Here is a 27,685-nt window from a genome sequence, read left to right on the forward strand (position 1 = left end):
GACAACCTCGAAAGCAAACTTGCTTGAAGATCTCGAGCTTTCGAGTGCTGCTCCGCGCATGCACCCGTGCCTTCCCGCCCGAACTAGGGGGCGCATCTCCTGTGAGGATCCTCAGTTCAGATACCTAGCCAAGAAGCCAATCAGGGGAGGTGGGAGGGTTGTGAGAATATCTGCCTGCTGTCCCTGGATAACAACTGTTATGGTAAGTAACTGTGCTTTATCCCAGGACAAGCAGGCAGCATATTCTCACACATGGGTGACCTCCAAGCTAAGCAAAACGGGATGGAGGGAGTGTTGGCAATTTAAGAAAAAAGATTTTGCAAAACAGATTGGCCAAATTGGCCATCCCTCCTGGATAAAGTATCCAGACAGTAATGAGAGGTGAAAGTATGAACCGAGGACCAAGTGGCAGCCTTGCAGATTTCCTCAATAGGAGTTGATCTGAGGAAAGCTACAGACGCCGCCATAGCTCGAACTTTATGGCACGTCACTCGACCCTGCAGAGGAAGACCAGCCTGAGCATAGCAGAAAGAGATGCAAGCAGTCATCCAGTTGGAGATGGTACACTTCGAAATAGGGCGTCCTACCTATTCGGATCAAAAGAGATGAAGAGTTGAGGAGATGTTCTGTACGGTTGAGTGCGTTGGAGGTAGTAAGCCAAGGCACGTTTGCAGTCCAAAGTATGAAGTGCCGCCTCTTCAGGGTGAGAATGCGGCTTTGGAAAAAATACTGGCAGAACAATAGATTGGTTAAGGTGAAATTCTGAAACAACTTTAGGCAAGAATTTAGATTGTGTACGAAGGACCACCTTATCATGGTGAAAAACCATAAAAGGTGGGTCCGAAACCAACGCTTGCAGCTCACTGACCCGTCGCGCAGAAGTGAGGGCAATCAAGAATACAGCTTTCCAAGTGAGATACTTGAGGTGAGCTTTGTCGAGTAGTTCAAATGGAGGTTTCATCAGTTGAGCCAAAACAACATTAAGATCCCAAACCACAGGAGGTGGTTTAAGAGGTGGATGAAGATTAAAAAGCCCTTTCATAAAGCGGGAAACTATGGGATGTGCAGAGAGAGGTTTCCCATCCAGAGGCTGATGAAAAGCAGCAATACCACTGAGATGGACTCGAATAGATGTAGATTGAAGGTTCTATTGAGACAAATAAAGCAAATAGTCCAGAACTGATGCTAAGGAGGAAGACATCGGATGAAGCTGACGAGTGGAACACCAAGCAGAAAATCTAGTCCTCTTCTGGCCATAACATTGACAAGTGGACGGCTTCCTGGAAGCAAGGAAAACATCTTGAACAGACCGCGAAAATTTAGAAGGGTCTGTTAAGCAGAAAGGTACCAAGCTGTCAAGTGTAGAGACTGCAGATTGGGATGAAGCAAGGACCCTTGACTCTGAGTGAGCAGAGAAGGAAAAACAGGCAGAAGTAGAGGCTCCCTGATGCTGAGTTGAAGTAGAAGGGAGTACCAGGGTTGTCTGGGCAACCGAGGAGCAATCAGAATCATGGTGGCATGTTCCGACTTCAGCTTGACAAGAGTCTTGAGAATCAGAGGAAATGGAGGGAAGGCATAAAAGAAACCGACTCCTCCAGTTCAGCAAAAAAGTATCCGCTTCGAAACGGTGAGTTGAGAAAATGCAGGAGCAAAACAGATGTAGTTTGAAGTTGCTTGGCGACGCAAAAAGGTCTATCTGAGGAGTCCCCCACCGAGTAAACACCTGACGAAGCATGGGGGAATTGAGCGTCCATTCGTGAGGTTGCAGCAGACGACTCAATTTGTCTGCCAGACAGTTCTGTTGACCCTGTATGTACTTGCACAACTTGGCTAAACAACTTTCCCAAGTCGAGTAAATAATTAATATTAACCCCTCAGATTCCTGCGCTGTTTAGTATGATTACTATAACAGCCGATGGCAGGTAGGCAGTTTTCATTCATTGGGTGTTCATATTTTTGTTTTTAGGTTTTTTTAAATTATGCATTAAAACTTATTTTCTTATAGTCAATATATTATACGTGACTTCAAACACAAAAATGTGTATATATATAGCTTAACGGCACTTATCTTTTATGTGAACCGCTGATGCTTCCACTACACTCTGCCGTTGCTAATGTAGCCCCGACGGGACCCGTTTCGTCGAATATGGCTTTATCAAGGGTCAACTGTAAAAGAGAGTGTACAAAGTCAGTTTTTAAATACCCGAAACTTATCAGATATAGTCAAGTACTACAAATAACATTCTTAGAATTTACTCACTGTGCACAGGTACGCCTGTGTATAACAGGTCTTAGAAATGGCGCCGGCAACTGCCGGCTGTTAATTGTTACGTTTTATGACATGTTGGTAATGACGTCATTGACATTCAAAAATTATCAGAGGTTATAATTCCACTACACTGTTTCCAATCTGCAATGTTGAAATTGAAATTAAAAGAAGGCATACCAATCTATTGTATTGTTTAGCCCTGCTGGTTTTACCGTATTCAAATTAAAGATCCACCGGCATTCTTTCTGATGCAACAGTCTCTGTCTATTTCCGCCTCTGACGTGGCTCTCAACTTTATCAATACAGAAACATTTCAAGTCAGTAAACTTGTGGTTGAATTGAACACAATGTTCAACCAATGATGCTGCAGTGTAGTGGAATTATAACCTCTGATAATTTTTGAATGTCAATGACGTCATTACCAACATGTCATAAAACGTAACAATTAACAGCCGGCAGTTGCCGGCGCCATTTCTAAGACCTGTTATACACAGGCGTAGCTGTGCACAGTGAGTAAATTCTAAGAATGTTATTTGTAGTACTTGACTATATCTGATAAGTTTCGGGTATTTAAAAACTGACTTTGTACACTCTCTTTTACAGTTGACCCTTGATAAAGCCATATTCGGCGAAACGGGTCCCGTCGGGGCTACATTAGCAACGGCAGAGTGTAGTGGAAGCATCAGCGATTCACATAAAAGATAAGTGCCGCTAAGCTATATATATATATATATATATATATACACATTTTTGTGTTTGAAGTCACGTATAATATATTGACTATAAGAAAATAAGTTTTCATGCATAATTCAAAAAAACCTAAAAACAAAAATATAAACACCCAATGAATGAAAACTGCCTACCTGCCATCAGCTGTTATAGTAATCATACTAAACAGCGCAGGAATCTAAGGGGTTCATATTAATTATTTACTTGACTTGGGAAAGTTGTTTAGCCCAAGTTGTGCAAGTTCCCTATAGTTGTGAGTGGTTCAAATTGGAACTTGACACCATTGTATTGATAGTAGTGACCCTGTATGTAGACAGCTCTGAGAAAGATGTTGGGAGAAATCGCCCACTGCCACAACCGGAGAGCTTCCTGACAAAGGGAGTGAGATCCCGTCCCTCCCTGTTTGTTGACATAATACATGGCCACTTGATTGTCTGTTCGAACAAGTACCACCTGGTTGTGAAGAAGACGATGAAAAGCTTTGAGAGCAAGGAAAATCGCTCTGAGTTTCAACAGATTGATATGACACCGAAGATCTGTGGAAGTCCACAAACCTTGCATACGGAGACCATCTACGTGGGCTCCCCACGCATAGGTGGACGAATCTGTCATGAGCACTTTCTGATGATGAAGATTGTGAAACCGCAAACCTCTGGAAAGATTGGAAGAGAGCATCCACCAGCGGAGAGAATTCCTCAATGAAGGAGTTACCGCTATTCGGCGAGAAGGCGGGTCCAGTGCTTGTTGCCATTGAGATGCCAGGGTCCACACTGAGCAGTGGTCTCAAACTCGTGGCCCGGGGGCCACATGCGGCCCGCCGGGTACTATTTTGAGGCCCTCGGTATGTTTATCATAATCACAAAAATAAAATAAAACAGTTTCTTAATCATATGTCTCTTCAGCTATAAATGACAATATTATTATTAAGACTTAGCCAAAAGGAAAGATTTATAAACTAAAAGAGTTTTACCTCATGCAAAATTGTCATTTCTTTAATAAGGCATTAAACTATTTTTTCTGCGGCCCTCCAAGTACCTACAAGTCCAAAATGTGGCCCTGCAAAGGGCTTGAGTTTGAGACCACTGACACTGAGAGATGCGAAGGTGAAGTCTGGCCAGGGGGGTCACATGAACCGTTGAAGCCATGTGACCGAGCAGAACCATCATCTGGCGAGCAGAGATGGTTGGAAGACAAGACATCTGCTGACAAGTGTCAAACGAGGGTCGCCTGATGATTCAGTGGAAGGTACGCTCTCATGCTGACAGAATCCAGAGTCGTGCCAATAAACTGCAGAGACTGTGCTGGAACCAATTGAGATTAGGGAAAGTTGACATAGAACCCCAGACTTTGAAGAAATGCAATAGTCTGATGGGTCGCTGCAATAACCTCTGGAAGAGAAGAGGCCTTGATAAGCCAATCGTCGAGGTAGGGAAACACCTGAAGACCTTGAGAGCGCAGAGCCGCAGCCACTACAACCAAACACTTGGTGAACACTCTGGGGAAGGCTTCCAGGCCGAAGAGAAGAACCCTGTATTGGAGATGGAGATTCCCCACCTTGAATCTGAGATATTTGCGAAAGTTTGGATGAACAGTGAGCACATCCAATCCCCCCGATCCATGAGGGAGTACAAGGTCAGTAACGAGAGCATGCGAAACTTCTCTTTGACTAGAAATTTGTTGAGGGCTCGAAGATCCAGAATGGGTCACAAATCCCCCATCTTCTTGGGGACCAGGAAGTACCTGGAGTAGAACCCCAGATTGTGCTGGGAAGGAAGAATCTCCTCTACCGCTCGAAGGCGAAGAAGCGCCTGAGCCTCCTGAAGAAGAAGGGGGAGTTGCGAGGAACTGGAATGACACTTTCTTGGAGGGTGATCGGGGGGCACCTGAATCAGGCTCAGAGAGTATCCCTCGCGGATAGTTGTCAGCACCCAGAGATCTGATGTGATACTTTCCCAACGGGAAGAAAACAGGGAAAGGCGACCTCCAATGGGTAGATGAGAATTTCGCAGGGAGGATGGTATGCTCAAGACCGGAACGTCAAAAAGACGGAGCCGGTTTGGCGGCAGCAGGCGCCTGAGGCTTCTGAGGACGTTGATGCTGTTGAGGACGTCGAGGAGGAGGCCTAGAAAAAGCAGGGGTCATCTTCATAGGATAACGACGAGCCGGTGGTTTATAAGCCCGGGCAGTAGACGGCTTGGGCTTTGACCTAAGCAGAGAAGCAAAAGAGCGCTCATGCTCAGAGAGCCGTTTGGTAGCAGCTTCAATCGAGTCGTCGAACAGCTCATTCCCCTGACAGGGCAAGTTGGCGAGACGGTCCTGCAAGTTCGGGTCCATGTCAACTATGCGGAGCCAGGCAAGGCGACGCATGGCGACCGCAAAAGCCAACACTCTCGAAGAAAGCTCAAAAGCATCATAAGATGCCTACAACATAAAAAGCCACAACTGCGAAAGAGTTTGAAGGATTTGTTTAAATTCAGACAGGCGGCTCTTGGACAAGTCTGGATAGAAGGATGGCAACATCTTCAGAAAATGGTCGAAGTAGGATGTAAAACATAGTTGTAGTTTAAGATCCTGTTAGCCATCATCGAATTTTGATATAATCTACGTCCAAATTTGTCCATGGTGTGACCTTCTCGACCGGGGGGAACAGTTGCAGAAATCTTAGATGGGTGAGTTTTCTTGAGGGAGGACTCAACTACCAAAGATTGGTGGGAGAGTTGAGACTTTTCGAAGCCTTTACAGGGGACAGTGCGATATCGTGACTCCAACTTTGATGGAATAGCTGTGACAGAGTAAGGAGTTTCCATATTTCTCATGAAGGTCTGCTTAAGTACCGGAGTCATGGGCAACCTCAAAGTCTCCTTGGGAGCATGTGAGAGTTCCATGTCTGCCAAGAATTCCGGGGTGTATTTGGAATCTGAGTGCAAGTCCAAATTAAGAGCTTGCCCCATGTCAAAGACAATCTTTGCAAACGAGGACGACTTCGAAGACGAAGCCCCCTCAGGAGAGGCAGACCGGGAACGAGGAGCCACCGAATAAGATGGGGAAGCCTCACGGGAGTACTGAGACACCGGCTCCGACTCCAAGCGCACTGTCACCGAGGAAGCACCACTCCCAGTGTGTGGCGGAGTGAAGGAATGTTTCCTCTTCAGATTCTCGACAGCGACGTCCTCGGAGTCCGAGGTGTGGAATGCCTCGAAGCTGGAGGAGACGAATCCTGAAGCAAAGGCCTCGAGGGAGGAGTTCTCGACCTCGAATGCCTCGAAGACAGAGGAGACGAGGCGACCTTAACCTCAGCACGAGGAGGTTGCCTCGAAGAAAGCTCCGGATTCTTCGAGGTCCTCGAAAAAAGGTGCTTCGACTGCCTCGACCGATGCTTCGGACAAGGCAAAGAGGATCTCGAAGGAAGATCCGGCGAGGAGTCTGAGGAAGAAACTCTCTTGCGAGACCTTCCCCGTGGATGCTGTACAAGGGTCTCAGGCTGCTGCTCAGGCTGGCTCACCGGAGGCAAAGTCGAGGACGGGACCAACTGAGCTACAATTGAAGAAATTTAGGTGGTCAAGATGGACTTGAGCATATCTTCAAACATGGGCACCGAGACCAAAGGACTCGGTCTCGTAGGTGCTCCCGTGCGCTCCAAGGAGGGCGACCTCGAGTGAGAGTATTCCCGAGACTTGGAGGCACGTTTAGCAGATGGCCTCGAGAACAGAGTCACACCCGGAGCCCCGGGTAGCATGGACAGAGACTCTGGAGACTTCTTGGGTACGGTACCTGAAAGGGAAGCAGGAGACTTACCCCCAGTTGCAGGCTTCGAGGACAGGACCGAGGAGACCTTTGAGGTCGAGGTCGGGGCAGGCGTCGAGGGGGAAGTTTTAACGCCCGAGGCCACCCCTGAGGTCGAGGACTTAGGTCCGGAAGGTGCCGAGACAGTCAAGGCCAAGGCTTTATCAGGCTCCATGGAGAAAAATTGCAAAAACCGGTCACGGCGGCGGCGAAAAGCGCGAGGTTGAAGGGTAAGACAACACACACAATCCTCGGGGTTGTGAGTGGCACCCAAACAGATCATACACCAACTATGAGGATCGGTGATAGAAATCATCCTGCCGCACTGGTAGCAACGTTTGAACCTGGTCAAGGGCTGGGACATAGAAAAAATGAAGTCCGTTCCGGAAAGAAGAGAGACTGGGCCTAAGCCCCGAGCCTCCGCGCCAACGAAAGAAAAATGAAACTGTTATTTTTTTTTTGTTTGTTTTTTAAGAAAAGAATAAATCGAACAACGAACGCGTACAGCGACTAAATAAATATCCAGCCGCGGTGAGAGAAGGCACAACGCTGCAGAGCTAGATGAACAAGTCTTCTCGGCTCCACGGAAAACGTTGAACTGAGGATCCTCACAGGAGATGCACCCCCTAGTTTGTGCGGGAAGGCACGCGCGCATGCGCGGTGCAGCACTTGAAAGCTCGAGATCTTCAAGCAAGTTTGCTTTCGAAGCTGTCCGCTGCGGGGCTCCATCAATGACATCATCCATGTGTGAGAATATGCTGCCTGCTTGTCCTGGGATAATATATATATTTTAGAGGAAAGGCAGGAGAGGGGAGATATGATAGAGACATTTAAATACTTACATGGCATAAATGTGCACGAGCTTTCATTTGAAAGGAAGCATCAGAATGAAATGGCATAGGATGAAGTTAACAGGTGATAGGTTCAGACGTAATCTAACCAAATACTTTTTTACATAAAGGGTTGTAAATGCATGGTATCGTTTCCCGGTAGAGGTGGTGGAGACAAAGACTGTCTAAATTCAAGAAAGTGCGAGACAGGCATATGGGATCTCTTAGGGAGAGGAGGCGATAATTGATGCTGCGGATGGACTTTTGGTCTTTATTTGCCATCGTGTTTCTATGTTCTATTGTGTAACATAAGTAAAATAATAATTTGTACTGTTTGAATATTTTTTTTCTACTTAAATCGTCTATTGTCTATATTCTTTCCGTATGCTGCCTTGGGAGAATTTCTTCAAAGTGTGGCAAAAAGAGAAATAGACATCCAAACAAAAAAGTGTTCCCAGTGTGATTTTAATTTCAGCATTTATCACATTTTGCTTATGTCTTCTCTATTTTCAGAAAAATAATCATCCTTTTCTTTTGAGCCCTTCTAGGATGCATACTAAAATCATTATTGGCAGTCGCCAACAATTAATGCCTCTGTTTGTCCTCTCACCTATTCTGTGCAGTGAATGTTTCCCTCTGTGGATGAAGGTCACTATAAACTACTCTAATGAGGTCATGTTGGCTCAGGGCTCCTTCAGTCAGGGCCATGGATCCAATTGTAGAAGGCTATAAAAAGAGAGTTAAACAAATACACATCACTGTAGTAATTTAAGTCATAGGCTACTATAAAGATGGCTTAAAATATTTTCCTAGCAACCTATGTACATGCATTGTTTTGAACATGTATATGTACATACACAAAAAAAATGCACACTATCTTTATCCATGTTTCTAAACAACTAAGCAAGAACCACATTCAACATTTAAAAAACATTTTGTTTTTAAAGATGCATGGTTGTAGGCCTCGACAAAAATTTTTATTAAATCTTTCTTGCTTCTCCTTCCCCACACTTCCAACACTGTACCCAGTGAAGTTTAGGGGTAAGGGGGTTTGAATCCCCCTCCAAGATTAGCAGTAACTCATTTAGAAATTGACCAAGGTTTTCTCTCCTATTTTCCATATGTGGGGAAAAAACTTCAATAATTCAGTTCCACAAGGTGCTTCTGCTAATCATTGTAGAGGTCTATGGTCTCCTTTCCCAAAAGCATGTTGTCAGTTGTGTGATAGCACTCTCAAGATAGGTAAATCAAAGGTAATTGCCTGTTTCACCTCTCACCATAGGCTTGCAGTTTCTCTTTCATAACCAGTTTCCCATAGCCTTCTCCATAGCTCTCTCTTTTCTCAAACCCTCTACCACCATCACCCCGTCTCTGTCCCTATCTCTTTCCTAAAATCCTTCCACCAACCTTCACCCAGCTTGTCTACTCCTCTTTCTTTTTCCTCAAACTGCCCCACCCTGTCTCATTCTAACTCTCCCCCAAAGCTTACATCCAGTCTTTCTCATTTCAATCCCCTCCCCCCTAACAGCCTTTACCCAATTCTCTCTGGCTCTCTGGAGACACCAGCTCTTGCCTTGTTATTTGAAGCACTGCCTTAGAAACTGCTTCTTTCAGCAGAGCAATGAGCTTTCCATATACTTGAGCCATATGGTGCAAGAGGGATCAGGAAGTCTAGCATGACTTGAAACCATGAGACTTCCTAAACTTCCTGGACCACACTGCTCACATATATGGAGGGCCTGATTGATTGCCAAAGTTGAGAGAAGCAATTTGATGCAATGCTGCGAAGAGAGAAATAAAATTCTTTCAGGCCCATGAAATCCCAGGCACCAAGGATGTAATTTCAAGGCAATATAAACCAAACACCACCTTTTAAATAATAAAGCCTTTGAAAGTATACAACTTAGGGAGAAAAAGACCTCAGAGACCTTTAAAGTAACAACACTGCTTCAGATTAGCAAACATGGCAGGTTATGTCTCGATCATTGGTCAAAGCACTCCCTGGTATAATCTAACTTTATGTAAATAACTAGCTTAACAACTTCTGTAATAAATTATTTTGCTTTACATTGAAGACAGCACCCACATTTAAATGACAGCACTTATCTCAGTTGGGAAGCGTAGAGAAATGCCACACAAGATGCCAGCACTGAAGTACTGTCATTTAAATGCAGATGCTGTCTTCAATGTAAAGCAAGATCATTTATTACATAAGTTGTTAAACAAGTTATTTATATAAAGTTAGATTATACCAGGGAGCTTTTTGACCAATGATCGAGACATGACCTACCACATTCGCTAATCTGAAGCAGTGTTGTTGCTTTAAAGGTCTCTGAAGTCTTTTTCTCCGTAAATTGTGTACTCTCATGAACTTGATTATTTAAAAGGTGGTGTTTTGGTTTATACTATTCTAATACTAACTTAAGTTGCTTCATCCTATTGTAATTTCTAGGCACCATGGCAACCTGGTGCCCAGGATTCATCGAGCTCTGCCATATTCTAAGAAAGCATATGAGAAAATAAATGTACAGGTACTAGAGTAATCATTGCACCTAAAGATAAATTCAAAAGATTTCACATAACCTAATATAATAAGAGATGGATCCAGTACATTAGGCCTTCAATATATACAGTGTCAGATGCAGTTCCTACCACCAACTATGTTTACGGTTTATGCTATTGGTCTGGTAACGTCTCATTTACAATCATAGTACAAAAATGTTCTCCAGCTTTTAAAGATCAGAACAGGCACTGTTGTGTTTGTAACCTTTGAAATCTCTAGTACTGATCTTTGAATTTAACAGAATGCTCAACTTACCTCATGATAAATAGAGGGTTTGGATAAAGAAGGAATGGTGAAAGATAAAACTTTGTTGTTTCCATCTTTGTCAGCAATTTCCTATAGAATAAAATTAATAGTAGTTGTATGTTCACATCAAGTAAATCTTCAGTAAGGAGTTCAACAGCAAAAAAAGTACACACACTTGAAAGTCTGCACTGTAAGTGACAATTTTCAAGCACAAGGTATTTATAAGTTTAAGTCTGAAAATCAGTGCATGCAAGATGTGCAAGCATTTATCTGGAAAAACAAGAGTGTAAAATTAGAACATTTGCAGCATGTAATGGGCAAACCTTCGGAAAATAATAAGCAAGCATATACATAAAATACAGATCCCCAGAACAACTCCTTTACATCTAAGCATGTTTCAGTGTAGTACATGCATAGTTTTAGGAGACTAAAAATCTACTTACCCACATATGATTGACTCACACAGGCTAAATATTTCTAAGCATACCAAAATTCCTCAGTAATTTCCTAATTATTTGAATTACCAGATTGTAAATGCCCAGAAGCAGTGCCTCAATGCAGCCATTACTTTGTCTGTCTTTGCTGGCAGTGAGTCTCAGATAAATCCAGATCAACTCTGGCAAGAACTGCAGTGTGAACCTTTTCAGTCGAACCTCAGAGCTGCGATAAAGCTCAAAGAGCTGATGACAAACAGGCTCCAGGAGCTAAAGAGAGCAAAAGACATCTACATTTTACAGACATGTATTGTTATACAGATATAGGGGCAACTTTTAATGTTTATTGGAAGCTTCTATATCACTACTAATGACTAGAGCTGCCCGATTCTCAATTTGAATCGATTCACCGATTCACTGGCTGAATTGATTCTTTAAAAAAAAAAAAAAAAAATCAGCTTTACTAATTCAGTGGTCAGATATCATCTCCTTCTCTCCCGCAGCAGCAACAGGATCGCGATTGGAGTGATGGTGCAGAGGAGGCAGCTGTAAAACAGCAGAGCCACCTCCTTCTACAGAGCCATGGGAGCAGGCTCCTGCAGCTAATCCCCACCAATCTGAGGCAGGTGGTTATGAGCTGCACCACAAAGCGCAGCTCTCTGGGTTAGGTAGAGCTGAACACGCACAACACCAGGGGGCTGGCAGCTGCAGAATAGTCATTGGAAAAGGGAGACATGGCTCCCCCCAAATTGTGTCCTTTGGTTTCTCCTCATTCCCTCCCCCACAGCCCCTTTTCTGCACTCCTACCTTCCCAGCTGGCAGTGCTTTGCCTTACAAGCTAGCACTGCTGGCTGGTTGACCGGCCAGTTTGAGTCCCCTCTCTTTGGCAGAGTACCATAGAGAGGAGCGCAACCAAAACTGGGTGTTTGGCTACTAGTGGCATAATAAGGGGGGAGAAGAGTGCAGACCACGCCAGCAACGCTCATCCTCTCCACCTCCCACCCCCGCTGTACATGTGCCTGCCCTCTCCCCCCACCCCATGCCTCTAACTCTTTACCAGCACGAATAGCATCTCCAACCAGGTGCTTGCGCCGGCATCAGTTCTTCCTCTGAAGTCACTTCCTGATCACAGGACCAGGAAGTGACATCACAGGGAGAGCCAAGGACAGCAGGATGGAGATGCTGATCCTGCCGATGAAGTTTAAAAGGTACAGGGAAGGGATGCAAGCGCACAGCGAGGGTAGGGGGAGTAGAGAAGTTGTGGGGGATGCCTCTCACCCTTGCTACACCACTGCTGCCTACAGGTCAGCAGTACACCTTATTTCAATACATGCAGAACACAGGCAGGTTTCAAGTTTATTTATGGCTTGATATACAGACCATCACATGTATCTGGACAGTTTACAATATTAAAAATTAGAAAAATATGTGACCACAAGTTAACAGAAGTATATAAAACCTGAACTGAAACCCTGAAACACGCATAATTCTGGACAAGGTACAAACTTGGGGAAACAAAAATGTATTTCCTCCTATACTATGCAAAATTCAAAAATATCAGATGCTGCATGCTCATCCTCTCATATCACTAAGGGGCCGATTCACTAAAAGGTTTTAACACAGTATTAGTGCATGAAAACAGGCTACCACAACACTTTTGGCCTGTTGTATGCTAAGCATGCATTACATTATAATTTATATTCTGTCACTACCTCAATTAGCTCAAAGTGGATCACAAAGAAAAACAAGGACTAGGATCAAACCCAGTTAATGATATGAATAATTTGTCTACAACAAATCACCTGAAAAGTTCTTAAATAAATATGTTTTAAATAATTTCTTAAATGTCATGTAATTACCTTCAGCTTGTATAAAAAACAAACAAACCGTATTCCAAATTGTAGGTGCCTGCCTGATTAAAAAAAGACTTAAACCAATGATTATGTGAGAGGATGCTGAAAAGTTCTTGGCCCATCCAACTTGCTAAATCCTGAGCATTATTTTGCCTCTTTAGCAGAATGTTATTTTAATTTTGCAAAGTGCTCATTTGCAGAATCGTAATGCTATATTTTGACATTGCTTCAGATCACTTATTGAACCACTAGTCTTTAAGCCCGTTACATTAACGGGTGCTAGAATAGATGTGTCTGTCTGTCTGTCTGTGTTTCTTTATCTCTCTCTCTCCTTGGCCACTGTCTGTATCCTTCTGTCTCCCCCCCCTGAGCAAAGCTGTCTGCCCCCCAGGTCACACCTCCCCCCCAAAGCAGGCCCCTTTCCCTCTCCCTAACTGTATCTCCATGGCCCCTTCTGTCTCCCCCCCAGCACACCCCTCCCCCCAAAGCAGCCCCCTTTCCCTCTCCCCCTGGCTCCCGGTATTGATTCCCTTCTTATCCTCCCAACATCCAGGCGTCTTCTGGCCTGCTCCTCTTCACCAAAGCCGCCTGCGATCGTGGTGGCCGGCTTTAGCGAACCTCGCAGGCTGCTCTCCAACTCGGTAGCACGTTCCCTCTGACGTGATCCTGTGCGTCAGAGGGAGCGTGCTACTGAAGCTGGAGAGTGGCCCGCGAGGTTCTTTAAAGCCGGCCATGATCGCAGACTGCTCTGAAGAGGAGAATCAGTGGCGGCGGCGGCAGCGGCGAGTGAGGGCGGGAGGTGACACGGCGACTCCTTCTTCTGCATGGAGGTGGAGAGCGGTTTGCGAGGTTTGCTACAGCGGCTGGCAAACCTCAGCAGGCCGCTTTGAAGAGGAGCGGGAGGGAGGAGTCGCTGGTGTCTTCTGCACAGTCACGCACAGGTGCAGTGAGGACTGGCACAGAAGCACACCTCACGGCGCCACCGCTCACGAATTTTCAAGAGCGCATGCGCCTCTAGCATTTTATTATTACTGATGTATGTCTTTCTTTCTCTCTCCCTGGCCCTTTTCTTTTTATCTCTCTCCCTTGACCATTGTCTGTCTTTTTTTTTTGTTTCTCTCTTTCTTTTCTTGGCTTCTGTCTGTCTGTCTGTCTTTATTTCTTTTTCTCTCTCTCCTTGGCCACTGGCCGTCTGTATGTATTTTATTTTCTCTCTCTCTCTCCTTGGCCGCTGTCTGTCTCTCTGTATTTTTTTTCTTTCTCTCTCTCTCTCTCTCCTTGGCCGCTGTCTGGATGGCTGTCTGTCTTTCTTTCTATCTGTCTCTCTGGCCCTCTGTCTGTCTGTCATTCTTTCTTTCTCTCTGTCTCCTTGGCCGCTGTCTATCTGTCTGGTTTTTTTTCTTTCTCTCTCTGTCCTTGGCTGCTGGCTGTCTGTCTGTCTTTCTGGCCAATTGTCTGTCATTCTTTCTTTCTTTCTCTTTCCTTGGCCGCTGTGTGGATGGCTGTCTTTCTCTCTGTCTCTCTGTCTGTCTGTCTTTCTGCCTGGCCTCCTGTTTATCTTTCTGGCTGTCTCTCTGCCTGGCCCCCTGTCTCTCTCCCTGGTCCCCAGTTTTTGTTTGTCTGTCTCTCTGTCTTTCTGCCTGGCTCTCTGTTTTTCTTTCTCTCTGTCTCTCTGCCTGGCCCCCTGTTTTTCTTTCTCTCTGTCTCTCTGCCTGGCCCCCTGTTTTTCTTTCTCTCTGTCTTTCTGCCTGACCCCTGCCTTTATTTCTGTCTCTCTCTCTTTTCTTGCCCACTGTATGGATGGCTGTCTTTCTTTCTGTCTGTCTGTCTTTCTGCCCGGCCCCCTGTTTATCTTTCTGGCTGTCTCTCTGCCTGGCCCCCTGTCTCTCTCCCTGGTCCCCAGTTTTTGTTTGTCTGTCTCTCTGTCTTTCTGCCTGGCTCCCTGTTTTTCTTTCTCTCTGTCTTTCTGCCTGACCCCTGCCTTTATTTCTGTCTCTCTCTCTTTTCTTGCCCACTGTATGGATGGCTGTCTTTCTTTCTGTCTGTCTGTCTTTCTGCCCGGCCCCCTGTTTATCTTTCTGGCTGTCTCTCTGCCTGGCCCCCTGTCTCTCTCCCTGGTCCCCAGTTTTTGTTTGTCTGTCTCTCTGTCTTTCTGCCTGGCTCCCTGTTTTTCTTTCTCTCTGTCTCTCTGCCTGGCCCCCTGTCTCTCTCCCTGGTCCCCAGTTTTTGTTTGTCTGTCTCTCTGTCTGGCTCCCTGTTTTTCTTTCTCTCTGTCTCTCTGCCTGGCCCCCTGTTTTTCTTTCTCTCTGTCTTTCTGCCTGACCCCTGCCTTTATTTCTGTCTCTCTCTCTTTTCTTGCCCACTGTATGGATGGCTGTCTTTCTTTCTGCCTGTCTGTCTTTCTGCCCGGCTCCCTGTTTATCTTTCTGGCTGTCTCTCTGCCTGGCCCCCTGTCTCTCTCCCTGGCCCCCAGTTTTTGTTTGTCTGTCTCTCTGTCTTTCTGCCTGGCCCCCTGTTTTTCTTTCTTTCTTGTCTTTCTGCCTGACCCCTGCCTTTATTTCTGTCTCTCTCTCTTTCCTTGTATGGATTGCTGTCTTTCTTTCTGCCTGGCCCCCTGTCTCTGTCCTTGGCCCCCTGCCTGTATTTCTCTGTCTCTTCTGGCCCCCTTCTCTCTGTCGGCCTCCCAACACACCCCTCCCTCCAAAGTAGCCCCCTTTCCCTCTTCCCCATCACTTTCCTGAGCCGTTTGGTGTGGTTTTTTGTTTTTACCTTATAACAGCGGCTGCACACGGAACTGATACTCTCCACTAACAGGAGAGAAAATGCCGGCACTAGCCGCTCTGAAACCGCCACCGCCACAATAACCGTCACAGCCACTCTTCTGCCGGTCAACAAACCGCCAAATGCGGGCGAAGACGACCACGCTGAGAAAGCTCCACAGTCGCGCGCCTTCAGCCCCCGCATGCGCCGTGAGGTGTCAATTTAGAATGTTGCCACAGAAGTACACCTCACGGCGCCAAGGACTCACAAATTTTCGAGAGCGCATGTGCGCTCTAGCATTTTATTATTATTGATATAAATGACAAGCATGGCATTCTTAAGTGTGGAACTCCACTCCGAGCCATCATAAAGTTCCTGCAGAAGAAAATTCCAAAGGAAATCCATGAATGTATAATGCAAACATCAAGTGACAAATGACCAACATACTCCAAGTGAAGAAGTGGTGTGCAAACTTTCAGCATGGAGAATTTTTAGATCGAAGATGCAGCAAGGTCTGGGAGGCCTCAAAGGGTAAACCGAAATTGCCCAAATTAGGTCACAGATAATTTGGTCAACAATTTCAGGAGCCGACACCAATTGAGGCATTCCAGACCTTGCTGCATCTTCGATCTCAAATTCTCCATGCAGAAAAAGTTTGCACATTACTTCTTCACTGTGGAATATGATGGGCATTTGTTACTCAATATTTGCTTCATACATTCATGGATTTCCTTTGGCATTTTCTTCTGCAGGAATAGGAAACTTCATGACAGCTTGGAGTTCCACACTTGAAAAGTTCCACACTTGAAAAATTCCACACTTTTCATAGACATGGTTCAATCAATGATCTGAAAATATTAAAACATAGCATTACAATTCTGAAGATTGGCACTTTGCAAAATAAATTAACACTTTTCAGCTACAGTGGCAAAATAATGCTCAGAATTTAGGAAGTTGGCTGGGTTGAGAACTTTTCAGCATCCCATCATATATGCAAATCTCTCTCATGCATACCTATTAGGGCTATCCCAAAAACCGGACTGGCTGGTGGCCCTCCAGGACAGGGTTGGGAACTACTGTGTTAGTGCATGCTAAGATTTAGAAAGAGAGCCCCTTAGATTTCAATTATCATCAAAGGTTGTATTATCCTACTAAAAACCTGAACAAATATCAAAGTGGAAGCTGGTAAAATGACTAGGCACAAGAATTTGATTAAATCTGACCTCTGCCTTATGACAGATTTCCCTATGGTTGATAACATCCTACCTCATTATTTGGGTCTTGAACAACCTTATAGAGGGCCAACACTAATGTTTTCTTTCTGTGCAGAGTGGCTGCATAATTGGAGATCCGAGTTTCAGGTAATACCTATACAAATAAAAATGCAGAAGACACAGATTATTTCTGACCAATACAGATTAGAGACAAAAGCTTATTTACTGCAACTTCTAAGCCTAAGGGAGGAGAAATCTTTGGTACTGACACCACTGCAGCTAAATATTAGAACTATAATACAATTTACTATACTCTGGATTTACCATAGTTAAGTAAACTACTCTATTTATTTAAAACATTTCTAATCTGCCTTTATCCAAAGTGGCTCACAATATTACATACATATTTCAGGACTTGCACAACACAAAGATCCCCTACATCAGCAAAAATCACAAGATTATACCATCCCAACCCATAAATTACATCTCAGCCGCTTATCCACTACATCACTTCAATCAAGCAGCACAAATCCAATAACCTGCAAAAAAAGATGTTATTCAGAAAGTAAAATATTTAACTCAAGAAGCAGAATATTAGCTTAGAAAAGCTTAAACAAACAAATGGGCCTTGAGCAACTTTCTAAATTGCAATAGATTTCTACAAAACTGTAAGGTACCAGACAATGCATTCCACATAAATGGTCCAGCTATAGAGAAACATTAATTTTCTAAAATGTACAGTAATATTGCCTGCAAGCTGTATATACTTTGGATTTGGTCATTTGTGGCATTTCCACATATTTAAAAATCATCATGAGATCACTCCTAAGCTATAGAGGTAATTGGGAAGGGTAGAAGAAAATAAAACTTCAGAACAGGCTTAACTAGGCTTGATTCTTTTACAAATGCAGCAGCATGATTGAGCTACCACAAACCTTTGCTATGTTCCTAAATTTTGTAAAAATTTCATTTTTTAAGCTAGGCAGAGCTGTATTAGGATCCCACATTTCAGTGAATGTAACTTTTAGCTTCTAACTGCACGTGAAGCAGTGAGTGGGACAGGTTGGTTTCTGGCCCCTTTCTCAATCCTGCTGAATCTGACTGCTTTATTTGTAGATTTGGACATTCTACGATCACTCCTGGATTGTTTACTATTTCATAAGATACGGCTTGGTGTTTAAACAGAAACAGGACAAGAAGCCCAAAATGTAGGATAACATAGCAGACGAGGCTCCACAGTCTATTTTACCACTAGCGGAAGCATATATTGCTCAACTTACTACGGCAGTGGGTCAAGCTTTGGGGTAGCATATCAATAAAATTCCTGGCCAAATGCATACTTTGGCATCTTTACTGATAGAGGCCACTCAGTGAATAACTATGACTTGGAAGATTCTACGATACCTACAAGCATGGCCTTAACTTCCGCTCATGACCAGCTAGGTTACAAGCCGAAAAGCTAGATAACCTGGAGAACAGGTCAGGACGTAACAATCTTGCTTTGTAGGTATTCTAGAAACAGTGCATGAGCAACAATTATCACTAATTTTAGAATGTATGTTGCTAGTGGAGTTACTTATAAAAGAACATCCAACCCTTTTCAGCATTGAGCAAGCACAGACTGGGACAGAAACAAGATGGTCACACTAAGCCACGTGTAGCAATTGCTAAAGTGTTCAACTATGTACACAAGATGGAACTCTTGCGGGTATACAGGGTCAAGAGAGAACTTATTCCATGAAGGAGTGCCAATAAAGATTTTCCAGGACTATTATGTAGCATTGATCAAAAAGAAAAGGAAGTTTACACCACTATGTCAAACTCTGATTGACTGCAAGACCAGATTTATGCTTTTTTGCACCATGCTGCTCAAAATATATCATAAGGGTGCTTGAAAATTCTTTGATTCATTGGAGCAGCACAGGATTATAATGATGTGAGCCTGACTGCAACATCCAAAGATGGCAGAACTCTAACACTAGAGGATGCATCAGCTAAACATTTAAACTAACATTAGGCTACTTTAAAATCCTACAGAAGTTCTGCTTTTAGAAGTCCTATATACTGTACACTGCTTGTTATTTCACTGTTGCCCTTAACTGTTTAGAGGAAATGTTGCTTTTCTGGTTTTCTGTTGAAATTTAAGCAACTTATATCTGAGTTAAGGTGGGGGTGGGGCCCCACAGCATCAATAGTGCTCCTCCATAGGTTTGTGTGGGAGTGCTTCATATACGAGTGTGAGTAAGATTGGAGGATGGGGTTTGGATGGGTAGGGTGGTACAAATGTAGGTTGGGGAGGGATAGCATGCTTGTGTAGTGTCTGATGTGGTGGTCTGGAAGATTTTTGCTTTATTTTTGTGTGATTTCTTGGCTTTTTGCACTAGTGTTTAGGGGAGGGGGCAGAGATTGATGTTCATCTCTTGCTGGAATGGTAGATTCACAGGTTGGGAGGGGGTAGGGTATTACACACCCTGTCATAGAGTGTAGATGGTATCACTTCATCAGTCAAAAGTATTAAAAGTGTTGAGTACCCTATCACACTGTGGATTTAGTGTGTCTTTAAGAAACCTGCCTATCCATTGTGCAGAGTGCAAAATTAAGATGTCATTGGGTGGGGGAAGTATTTTCTTCTACCTTGGGAGGGCAGTGTGCTGGAGTGGCCATTTTATTTAGGAAAACATTACAATATCAGGCTAAAGTCATTTACATAAGTAACAACAGTTGTGTTCTGCAACTGAATCTACAGAGTCATCAGTGTTATCTTTTCGATATATATGGTCTGAATACCTATGATGCTTCCTTTTATCAGACCTTGATAGACCTCTGTGCACATAAAGTCGATGGTCCCCTTGTAGTAGCTGGTGACTAACTTGGTTTGGGATGGAGAGTTAGACAGAACCATTACAGCTGACTACACGCCATAAGGGGCCCTGTCCACTTTATTAATTTTGTAAAATGCTCTCCTTAGTAGATCCCTGGCAGCTCCTCTACCCAGAAGAGCACAATTACATGCATATCTCTAGGACTCACCACACCAGCTCCAGGTCAGATTAAATCTTTCTAAGTGAGAAATTGTTTAGCATGATCTCAGCAGAAATAGATCCCGAAGAAATCTCAGATCAAACCATGATCTGGACATATTTATAACTAGAAGCAGAGCTTCCTTAGTCTAGACCAGAAGTTCTCCACATGCAATAAGCTTATCCCCTAGGGGTATGTGGCACTGCGTGGGTATCCCGTTCTTTCTCCTCAAGGTGGAGCCACTGTCGTCCGTCATCATCACCACCAGCGGGGATTCCATGAATTACCTCAGCAGGCCTCCTCTTCCTGCCCTCCAGCCACACTCCCCACTCCACAAAGTCGTCTGAATGCTTTCAGCAAGCCACCAAAGCCAATCCCAAAGCCTTGCCTCTGATGTCAGAGCTTCCAAGTCAGCTACGTGCAGGAGCCGCTGATCATTGCCCTGCAAAGCAGCAAATGCAACTGAAGGCACAAAGAAGGAGCCCACCTGGACAGCCCTGAAGAGAGCTAACATGTTGGGAAAAGGGAGACAGGGGACATGAATATAGGACAAAGGAAGTAGGGAGGGAGGGGAAGGAGCATGTTGGGACATAAGAGAGCACAACAAAGAAAAATGGGGAGACCCAATGATCCACAGTGAAAACAATCCACCGATGAAAACAAAAAACTGTGGATACAGATGTTCCGGAGATAATTTATTATACAATGACATATAAAACATGAAAATTAAATGAAAAAAATACAATGATAAAAAATACAGTGATAAAAATCCAACTGGACCCTACACAGTCCGTGTTTCGGCAAACACGCCTTCCTCAGGGGTCCAATGGTTTGCAAACTCACATATAAAGAATTGGACTGAAAACAGTATATTGTCTTTAAACATGTGAGCAAAGAACACCGCAGACAAGCTGAAGCAGAAAAAAAAACAAAAAACAAAACAACGCTATGGAGGACATAAGAGAGGCATGAACTTAGAACAAAGGCTGGAAGGAAGGAGGTAGGAAGGGGGCATGAACTTGGGACATAGGAGGGAGGGAACAGGAAAGTAGAATTGTTGGGGGGGTGAGTGAGAGGGAAAGAAATGGTGCACATGGGTAAAGGAAGAAAGGAAAATTGTTGGGCATAGGGAGAGAGGAGTGAGGTAGAGATGCATAAGGAAGAGACAGATGAAGGAGAAATGTTGGGTATAGTGGAGGAGAGGGAATAGTGGGACAGATTAAAAAGGCTGCAAGGGGGAGGAATATTGGACATAGTGGTGGAGGGAATTGAGGGAGAGATGTGGCATGGTGCTGGAGAGGGGTGATAACAGGAGAAATGCTGGGCATGAGGCAAAAGATATTGCATATGGTCCGGTGGACTATAAAGGGAGAAATGTTGGATGTGGCAGTAGAGGGGGTGGGGAAAGATGCACCCTGGATCCTTCTCTCTCTTTTTCCCCACTCCCTTTGCATCAAACGAGGGAATGAAAGAAAGAGAGATAGTGGACAACAAGAGAGAGAGAGAGAGAGAGAGACAGACAGACATGAGGTGGAGGAGAAAGGAAGAAATACTGAGCAGGAATGGGAGGGGATAAATAGGGAAAATGTCTAGGATAGAAGGGAGTGAGGATGCTGTAAAATGGAAGGGAGGGAAGCGAGAAATGCTGGACCATGGTAGAAGGAACCAATGGATAGCAACCAATTGAAGAATTTGGAGGAGGGTGGGAAGGAGGGATGTCACACAAGGGAAGGGGAGGGGAGAGGAGAGAGAGAAAGCGTGCAGTGTCAGACTCTTGGAGGGGCAGAGAAATGTTGGTTGGGGGAGGGAATGAGGTCTGGAGGAGAGGAAACATGGAGAGAGAGAAAGCGTGCAGTGTCAGACTCTTGGAGGGGCAGAGAGATGTTGGTTGGGGGAGGGAATGGTGTCTGGAGGAGAGGAAACATGCAGGAGGTAGAGAGAGAGAGATATGCCAGACCACAGAAAGGGGAGGGAAGGAGAGAGATATGCCAGACCACAGAAAGGGGACGGAAGGAGAGAGATATGCCAGGCCATGAGAGAGGAGAGAGATAGGATGGAAAGGGAAGACATGTCCTTGTACAATCAATCATTCTTTCCAGACTGGACTATTGTAACTCCATCTATCTAAGTCTAACCCAAGAAAAGTCTTCAAAGACTTTAGCGGAACCAGAACACTGCGGCCAGGTTGATCTTCGCAAAAAGCAAATTCAATCATGTTTCCTCGCTTCTGTCAAAACTTCACTGGCTTACGGTGATTTCTAGTCTTCACTTTAAATGTACCTGCCTAACTTTCAAGATCCTACATGGCATTCTTCTTCCCCTAATTCCACTATCCTAGAATTCTTCAAGACCTGACACTACCAGATCCGCCCACAAACTTAAACTATCTTTCCCCTCGTTAAAAGGAATCATGTATGTAGGTAAATTAGGGAAATCCCTTTTCTTCAAATTCACTGAGCTTTGGAATAACCTTGCTGCCCCGATGCGGAATCTAGGCTCGTTCCAATTATTCCGAAAGCATCTGAAAACCTGACTTTTCTCCAAAATGTAAAGCTATCTATCCTCTTTAAAACCTCTAATTTCTTATTATGTCTTTTCCTCATTTATTGAATTACCTGTAAACTGTGCTGAGCTCTATCTTTATGGAGAGGATGCAGTATACAAACTTAAGGTTTAGTTTAGATTTTGAGAAGAAAGCAAATGGGAAAAAGTTGAATATTAAAAGTTAATGCCAACGATGGATGTAGGACAGAAAATAAAGAAGAGAAAAACAGCCAATGAATAAAGTGGCCCTGGAAACACAGTTAAGAGCACAGAAAAAGAAGTGCAACCAGAGACTGGGAAAGAATGATTAGAAAAATAAAACCACCAGACAAAAAAGGTAGGAAAAATGATTTTATTTTCAATTTAGAGATCGAAATATGTCAGTTTTGAGAATTTATATCTGCTGTCTATATTTTGCACTATATTTGTCTATTTTTTTGTACCAGTTACTGAGGTACAAAATAAAAACCAAAAAATAAATAGTGGAATGGTCCTAAACAGACTAGTGGACACAATTTTATTGCATAAAGGTCCTTTTATTCATCCAATGACTCAATGGCTTTTATCATTGCATTACATTGATGTCTTCTATCCCGCCAATACCTTTCAGTTCTAGGTGGTTTACAACAAGAAATTAGCCTGGGCATTCCCAGGGAGATTACAAGGTTAATAGCTATAGTATGCATCAGGATCTGGGAATGATCGATACGGTTTGGTTAGATCATTTGACAAATTTCTTGAATTGTATGGTTTTCAGTTCTTTCCTGAATATTCTGTACTTGGGCGTCGTGGTCAGCAGATTTGAGAGGAGGTGGTGGTCTATTTTTGCTGCTCTGGTGACTAGTAGACCATCATATATTTTTTTGCTTTGCATGCCTTTGATTGGGGGGTGGGTAAAGTGTGCTTGAGTTCTCCTTGGTCTGGATGTATTTTTCCAGATTAGGCGGTTGTTCAGATAGCTTGGTCCATTTCCATTTAGGGCTTTGAATAGGGTGCAGTAGAATTTGTGTTGTATGCATGCTTGTACTGGGAGCCAGTGTGTGTCTTGGAAAGCTGAGTATATTAGTCTTAGGGCTGTATTTTGGACTGTTTGTAATTGTTTCAGCATGTTGCCGGGGCAAGACAGGTAAAGTATGTTACAATAGTCCAGGAGTCCTAGGATTAGTGCTTGTACTATGAGTTTGAATTGTTCATTGTTGAAGTATTTTTGGACTTGTCTTAAGTTTCATAAGGTTGCAAATGTCTTCTGAACCGTTTTGCTGATTTGAAGTTGCATGGTACAGCCTTTGTCTATCATTATTCCCTGCAGTTTTAGGTTGGGTTGTACGGGATATGTGATGGAGTTTATTTCTAGGTTTGTTATGGTTTGGGTTTTGTTTCTTTCTAGAAGTAAGAATTTGGTTTTGTCTTGGTTCAGTTTTAATTTGTGGTCTCTCATTCATTTTGACACTGATTCTAGTGCAATGTGTAGTTTGTTCGTTGTGATGGGGGTGGTTTAGTCAAAAGGCAGGAGGATGGTGGTATCGTGTTATACACTGTATGTCTAATCATGTGCCAAGTGTGGCTATGTAAAGGTTGAAGAGTGTTGGTGATCATGGGGAGCTTTGGAGGACTCCGCAAGGGTTTTTCCAGGATTCTGATTTTTCATTGTTTGTTTCTACTCTGTATCTTCTTGAGCGGAGGAATCCTTCAAACCAATTGTAGACTTTGCCTGCGATTCCTATTGCCTCCAGTGTTTGCAGTAGGATGTCGTGATCTACTAGGTCGAATGCCGCTGTGAGATCGAGTTGTATGAGTAGCATTTTTTTGCCTTTGCTTAGGTGTTGTTTGGCTGTGTCTAGAAGAGAGACTAGTATTGTTTCTCTACTGTAGTTGCCTCTGAAGCCTGATTGTGAGGGGTGAAGAATGTTATGGGTTTCTAAGTATTCGGTGAGAAGTTTTGCTATGAGGCCTTCCATTAGTTTGACATATAGCGGTACCGAGGCTATAGGTTTGTAATTGATGGCTGATCTGTTGCTCCCTTTGGGTCTTTCAAATAGCGGTTATGATGATTTTGGTGACTTCTTGTGGAAATTGATCCTCTGTGAGCATGTAACTAATCCACCACATGAGGTGGGTGCAGAATCTAGTGCTGGCAGCTTTTAACAGGTATGGGAAACAGTGGTTGAGGTTGCAGGCTGCATGACTATTTTTTGTAGAGTTTGTCTAGGTCATGCCATTGTGTGTCTGGGAAATCTGACCAGTTTGTCTGCTGCGTAGGCCTCGTTTTCTTTAGGTGGTGTCGAGATTTTGTTGAGGTGGTTTGGCTGTTGATATTTTGTTTCTGAAGAATTCAACCAATTGATTGGCTTGGGGGAGGGGGGCGGGGCGGTTTTGGTGGCCAGGTAGGGTTTGGTGTCTGTGAGTTCCTTTAGTAATTTGAAAAGTTTTTTGGTGTCTTGGATTTCTATGCCTATCTGATTGGTGTAGTATGCTTTTCTTTTAGCTTTTGTTTGTATTGTTTGTTCAGTGTTCTCCAGGTTGTTTTTTTCTCTATATTCTTTCAAGACATCTACATTTTTGTTTGAGTTGCAGAAGTTTGTTGTCAAACCATTTATCTGAGCGTCTACAGATTCTGGTCTTTTTCTGTGGTTGTGTCATGTCTTCGAGGATGGATGTGCTTAGGGTGCACCAGTGGTTAATGAAGTCCTTGGGGTTTCCATCTTGTATCATGATGTATACTTTGTTCCAGATTTAGGTGAATCAATCTTTTTGTGTGCTTCGTATGTTAAGCTTTGGTTATTTTATTTGGTTTGGCCCTGTGTCCAGTTGATTTTGAAGGAGTATATGTAGTGGTCTGACCAGAGGGTGCATGACCATGTTCCATTTAGTGGTGGGTTGTTGAGACATGAAGGCTGCTATGTCAAGTTGGTGGCCCTTCTCGTGTGTGGTTTGTGGGTCTAGGATTCTGTAGGATAGGGTTTTGAGGAATGAGAGGAGGTTTTCTGTTTGGTTAGAAGATTCATCTTCCAGGTGTAAGTTAAGATCGCCTAGGATTAGGCTGTATGTTGATGTGAGGAAGTTTCCGAGTATAAATTATTTGAATTCCGATTTGGTATGTTCCATTTTCCTGGTGTTATGTAGCAAAGTAGGCAGGTTAGGGTTCCTTTGAGTGTGGGGCCCGATAATTGGCAGGCGAGTAGATTCATATGTGGGGTGGAGGTTTTGTCCATTAGCGCTATATTTAGAGTATTTTTGGCCAGGATGGCTAGTCCTCCGCCTCGTTTTTTCTCTCTACAAAGTACTTGTATTTTGTAGCCTTGTGGGCAAACTTCCGTTATTCTGGGGTCAGTGTCTGAAGTTAGCCATGTTTCTGTGAGGAAAAACTCTCAAGACTAAATAAAGGCACTAAGGTCTCACTATCAAACTATCAGAAACAGTCCACCACCATGTTTAATGTTTTATAAGTTTTATAAATAAGCACCGACACTTTAAAATTTATTATAACTTATAATGCACATAGTTGCACATTTGTTCAAAATATCCCATTACAAAATGTTCCAATGAGGACGGCTACCACACAACTATACAGTGTGGCATTCTGAGGAACTTAGACAGATTTGAACACAATTGGTGGTGGACTGTGTCTGATAGTTTGTCTGTGAGGGAGAGGCATCGCAAAAGGTTTTTGCTTAATTTGGCGGAAGAAACCACCACGGGTCCGTTGGAATATTATTTATCGATCTAAATTGGAAGAGGGGATGGGAATTCCCAATTTTCGGTTGTACTATCAGGCTGCCCTTCTGCAGGAAGTGGTCATGTGGGTAACTTATGAAGATCGTCCATGGATTCACATTGAACAGAGTTTTCTTCCAAAGGTTTCTCTTTGGATGTTGCCTTGGGTCCCGAGGGACTATTTACGGTTGGCGTTGCAAACGTCTAACCAATTTTTGCAGGCGGTGCTTCGGAGCTGGTATGCACTTTGTCAGCAGATGTTCCCAGAGCGTTTGCTCTTTGCTCACATGACCATTGTGGCCTTGCTGGCTGGCCGGGCAGGGAGGCTACTATTCACCATAAGTGGATTCCGGCGGGCCTTTGTGCGTTAGGCCAGCTTTGGGACGATATGGCTACGTGTCCCTTTCAGGATTTGCAAGAGGAATTTGGATTAGAGGATAGGGATTCCTTTTTGTATAAGTGCTTGCGCATTTTTCTATCTCGACGGGCTTTTTGGGAGCTATCACTGGGAGAGACCTACCTAGAGCAAGCTGTCAGGGCTTGAGCTGGGAGGGGGAGTTTCCTGGCTATACTGAGTTTTGTTGAAAAGGGAAATCCCCTTTTGATCCCTATCAGGCACAATGGGAGCGGGACCTTCTGGGGAGGGGGGGGTGCAGCTTTCCTCATTGGGATTTTATCTATAAGAGGTTATTTAAACCCACATTGTCCATTAGTTATATTGAAAATGGCTACTACAGATGGTACTATACCCCTGAGCGACTTTTCTCCATTTTTCATAATGGGAAGGACCGCTGTTGGCGCCACTGTGGAGAAAAAGGGGACTTTATGCACATATGGTGGACATGTCCAGGAGTGCACTTGTATTGGCAGCAGGTGGGTTGTTTTTTGGTTAAGATTTTACATAAACATTGTGGTTTATTGATAGAATATTGTTTACTAAGTGCTAGATTCACTAAGTCCACCGATCAACTTCCAACCACTTAACGACCCCTTTGCGACCTGATTTCCTTCCGACCCAATCATCCTCCGATCCGTGCATGCAATGAGGGGGAACGGCATTCAAATGTAGGCAGGCAGCAATTTACTAAAAAAAAAAAAAAAAAAGAGGGACACCGACTGGGCTGAACTATCCATAAATAAGCGACAGGAGGATATTGACAACCATGAAGGGAGTACGGCTCAAACAATTGGTACTAGAGCCCAGGCCATCCTGGACCTGGTACTTACGAACGGGGAAAGTGTCTCAGAGATCTCGGTGGGAGAACCGCTAGCCACCAGTGACCATAACATGGTATGGTTTAACCTTAGGAAAGGCTTTCCTAGATCACAAACAAAAACAAGGGTACTCAACTTCCGGGGCACTGACTTCGCACACATGGCAGACTTCGTCCATCAGATGCTTCAGGTTCAAGAAGTAACAGATAATGTGGCGGTTATGTGGTCAACCTTGAAATCGACCCTTCATGAGGCAACTATCCGCTACATAAAGCACAGTTACTTACCGTAATAGGTGTTATCCAGGGACAGCAGGCAGATATTCTTAACGCTTGGGTGACGTCACCGACGGAGCCCCGGTACGGACCTTTTTAACTAGAAAGTTCTAGTTGGCCGCATCGCGCATGCGCGAGTGCCTTCCCACCCGACGGAGGAGAGCGTGGTCCCCAGTTAAGATAAGCCAGCTAAGAAGCCAACCCGGGGAGGAGGGTGGGACGTAAGAATATCTGC

General features: G+C 44.0%; 1 protein-coding gene across 9 annotated transcripts in view; it reads right to left on the reverse strand.

Moving 5' to 3' along the window:
• The window catches only part of FAM126B (family with sequence similarity 126 member B), a 228,517-nt gene that overhangs the window by 127,881 nt on the left and 72,951 nt on the right, over nucleotides 1–27,685 (reverse strand). For all 9 annotated transcript variants that reach the window (XM_033945759.1, XM_033945754.1, XM_033945762.1 and 6 more), the window contains 4 exons: nucleotides 16,734–16,835; nucleotides 10,945–11,124; nucleotides 10,430–10,510; nucleotides 8,222–8,337 (listed from right to left, as the gene is read on the reverse strand). In XM_033945759.1, coding sequence (XP_033801650.1) covers nucleotides 8,222–8,337; nucleotides 10,430–10,510; nucleotides 10,945–11,124; nucleotides 16,734–16,835 — 479 coding nt within the window. The remainder of the gene's footprint in view (nucleotides 1–8,221; nucleotides 8,338–10,429; nucleotides 10,511–10,944; nucleotides 11,125–16,733; nucleotides 16,836–27,685) is intronic.

The sequence above is a fragment of the Geotrypetes seraphini genome, chromosome 5, assembly GCF_902459505.1.
Source record: "Geotrypetes seraphini chromosome 5, aGeoSer1.1, whole genome shotgun sequence".
Classification (NCBI taxonomy): domain Eukaryota; kingdom Metazoa; phylum Chordata; class Amphibia; order Gymnophiona; family Dermophiidae; genus Geotrypetes; species Geotrypetes seraphini.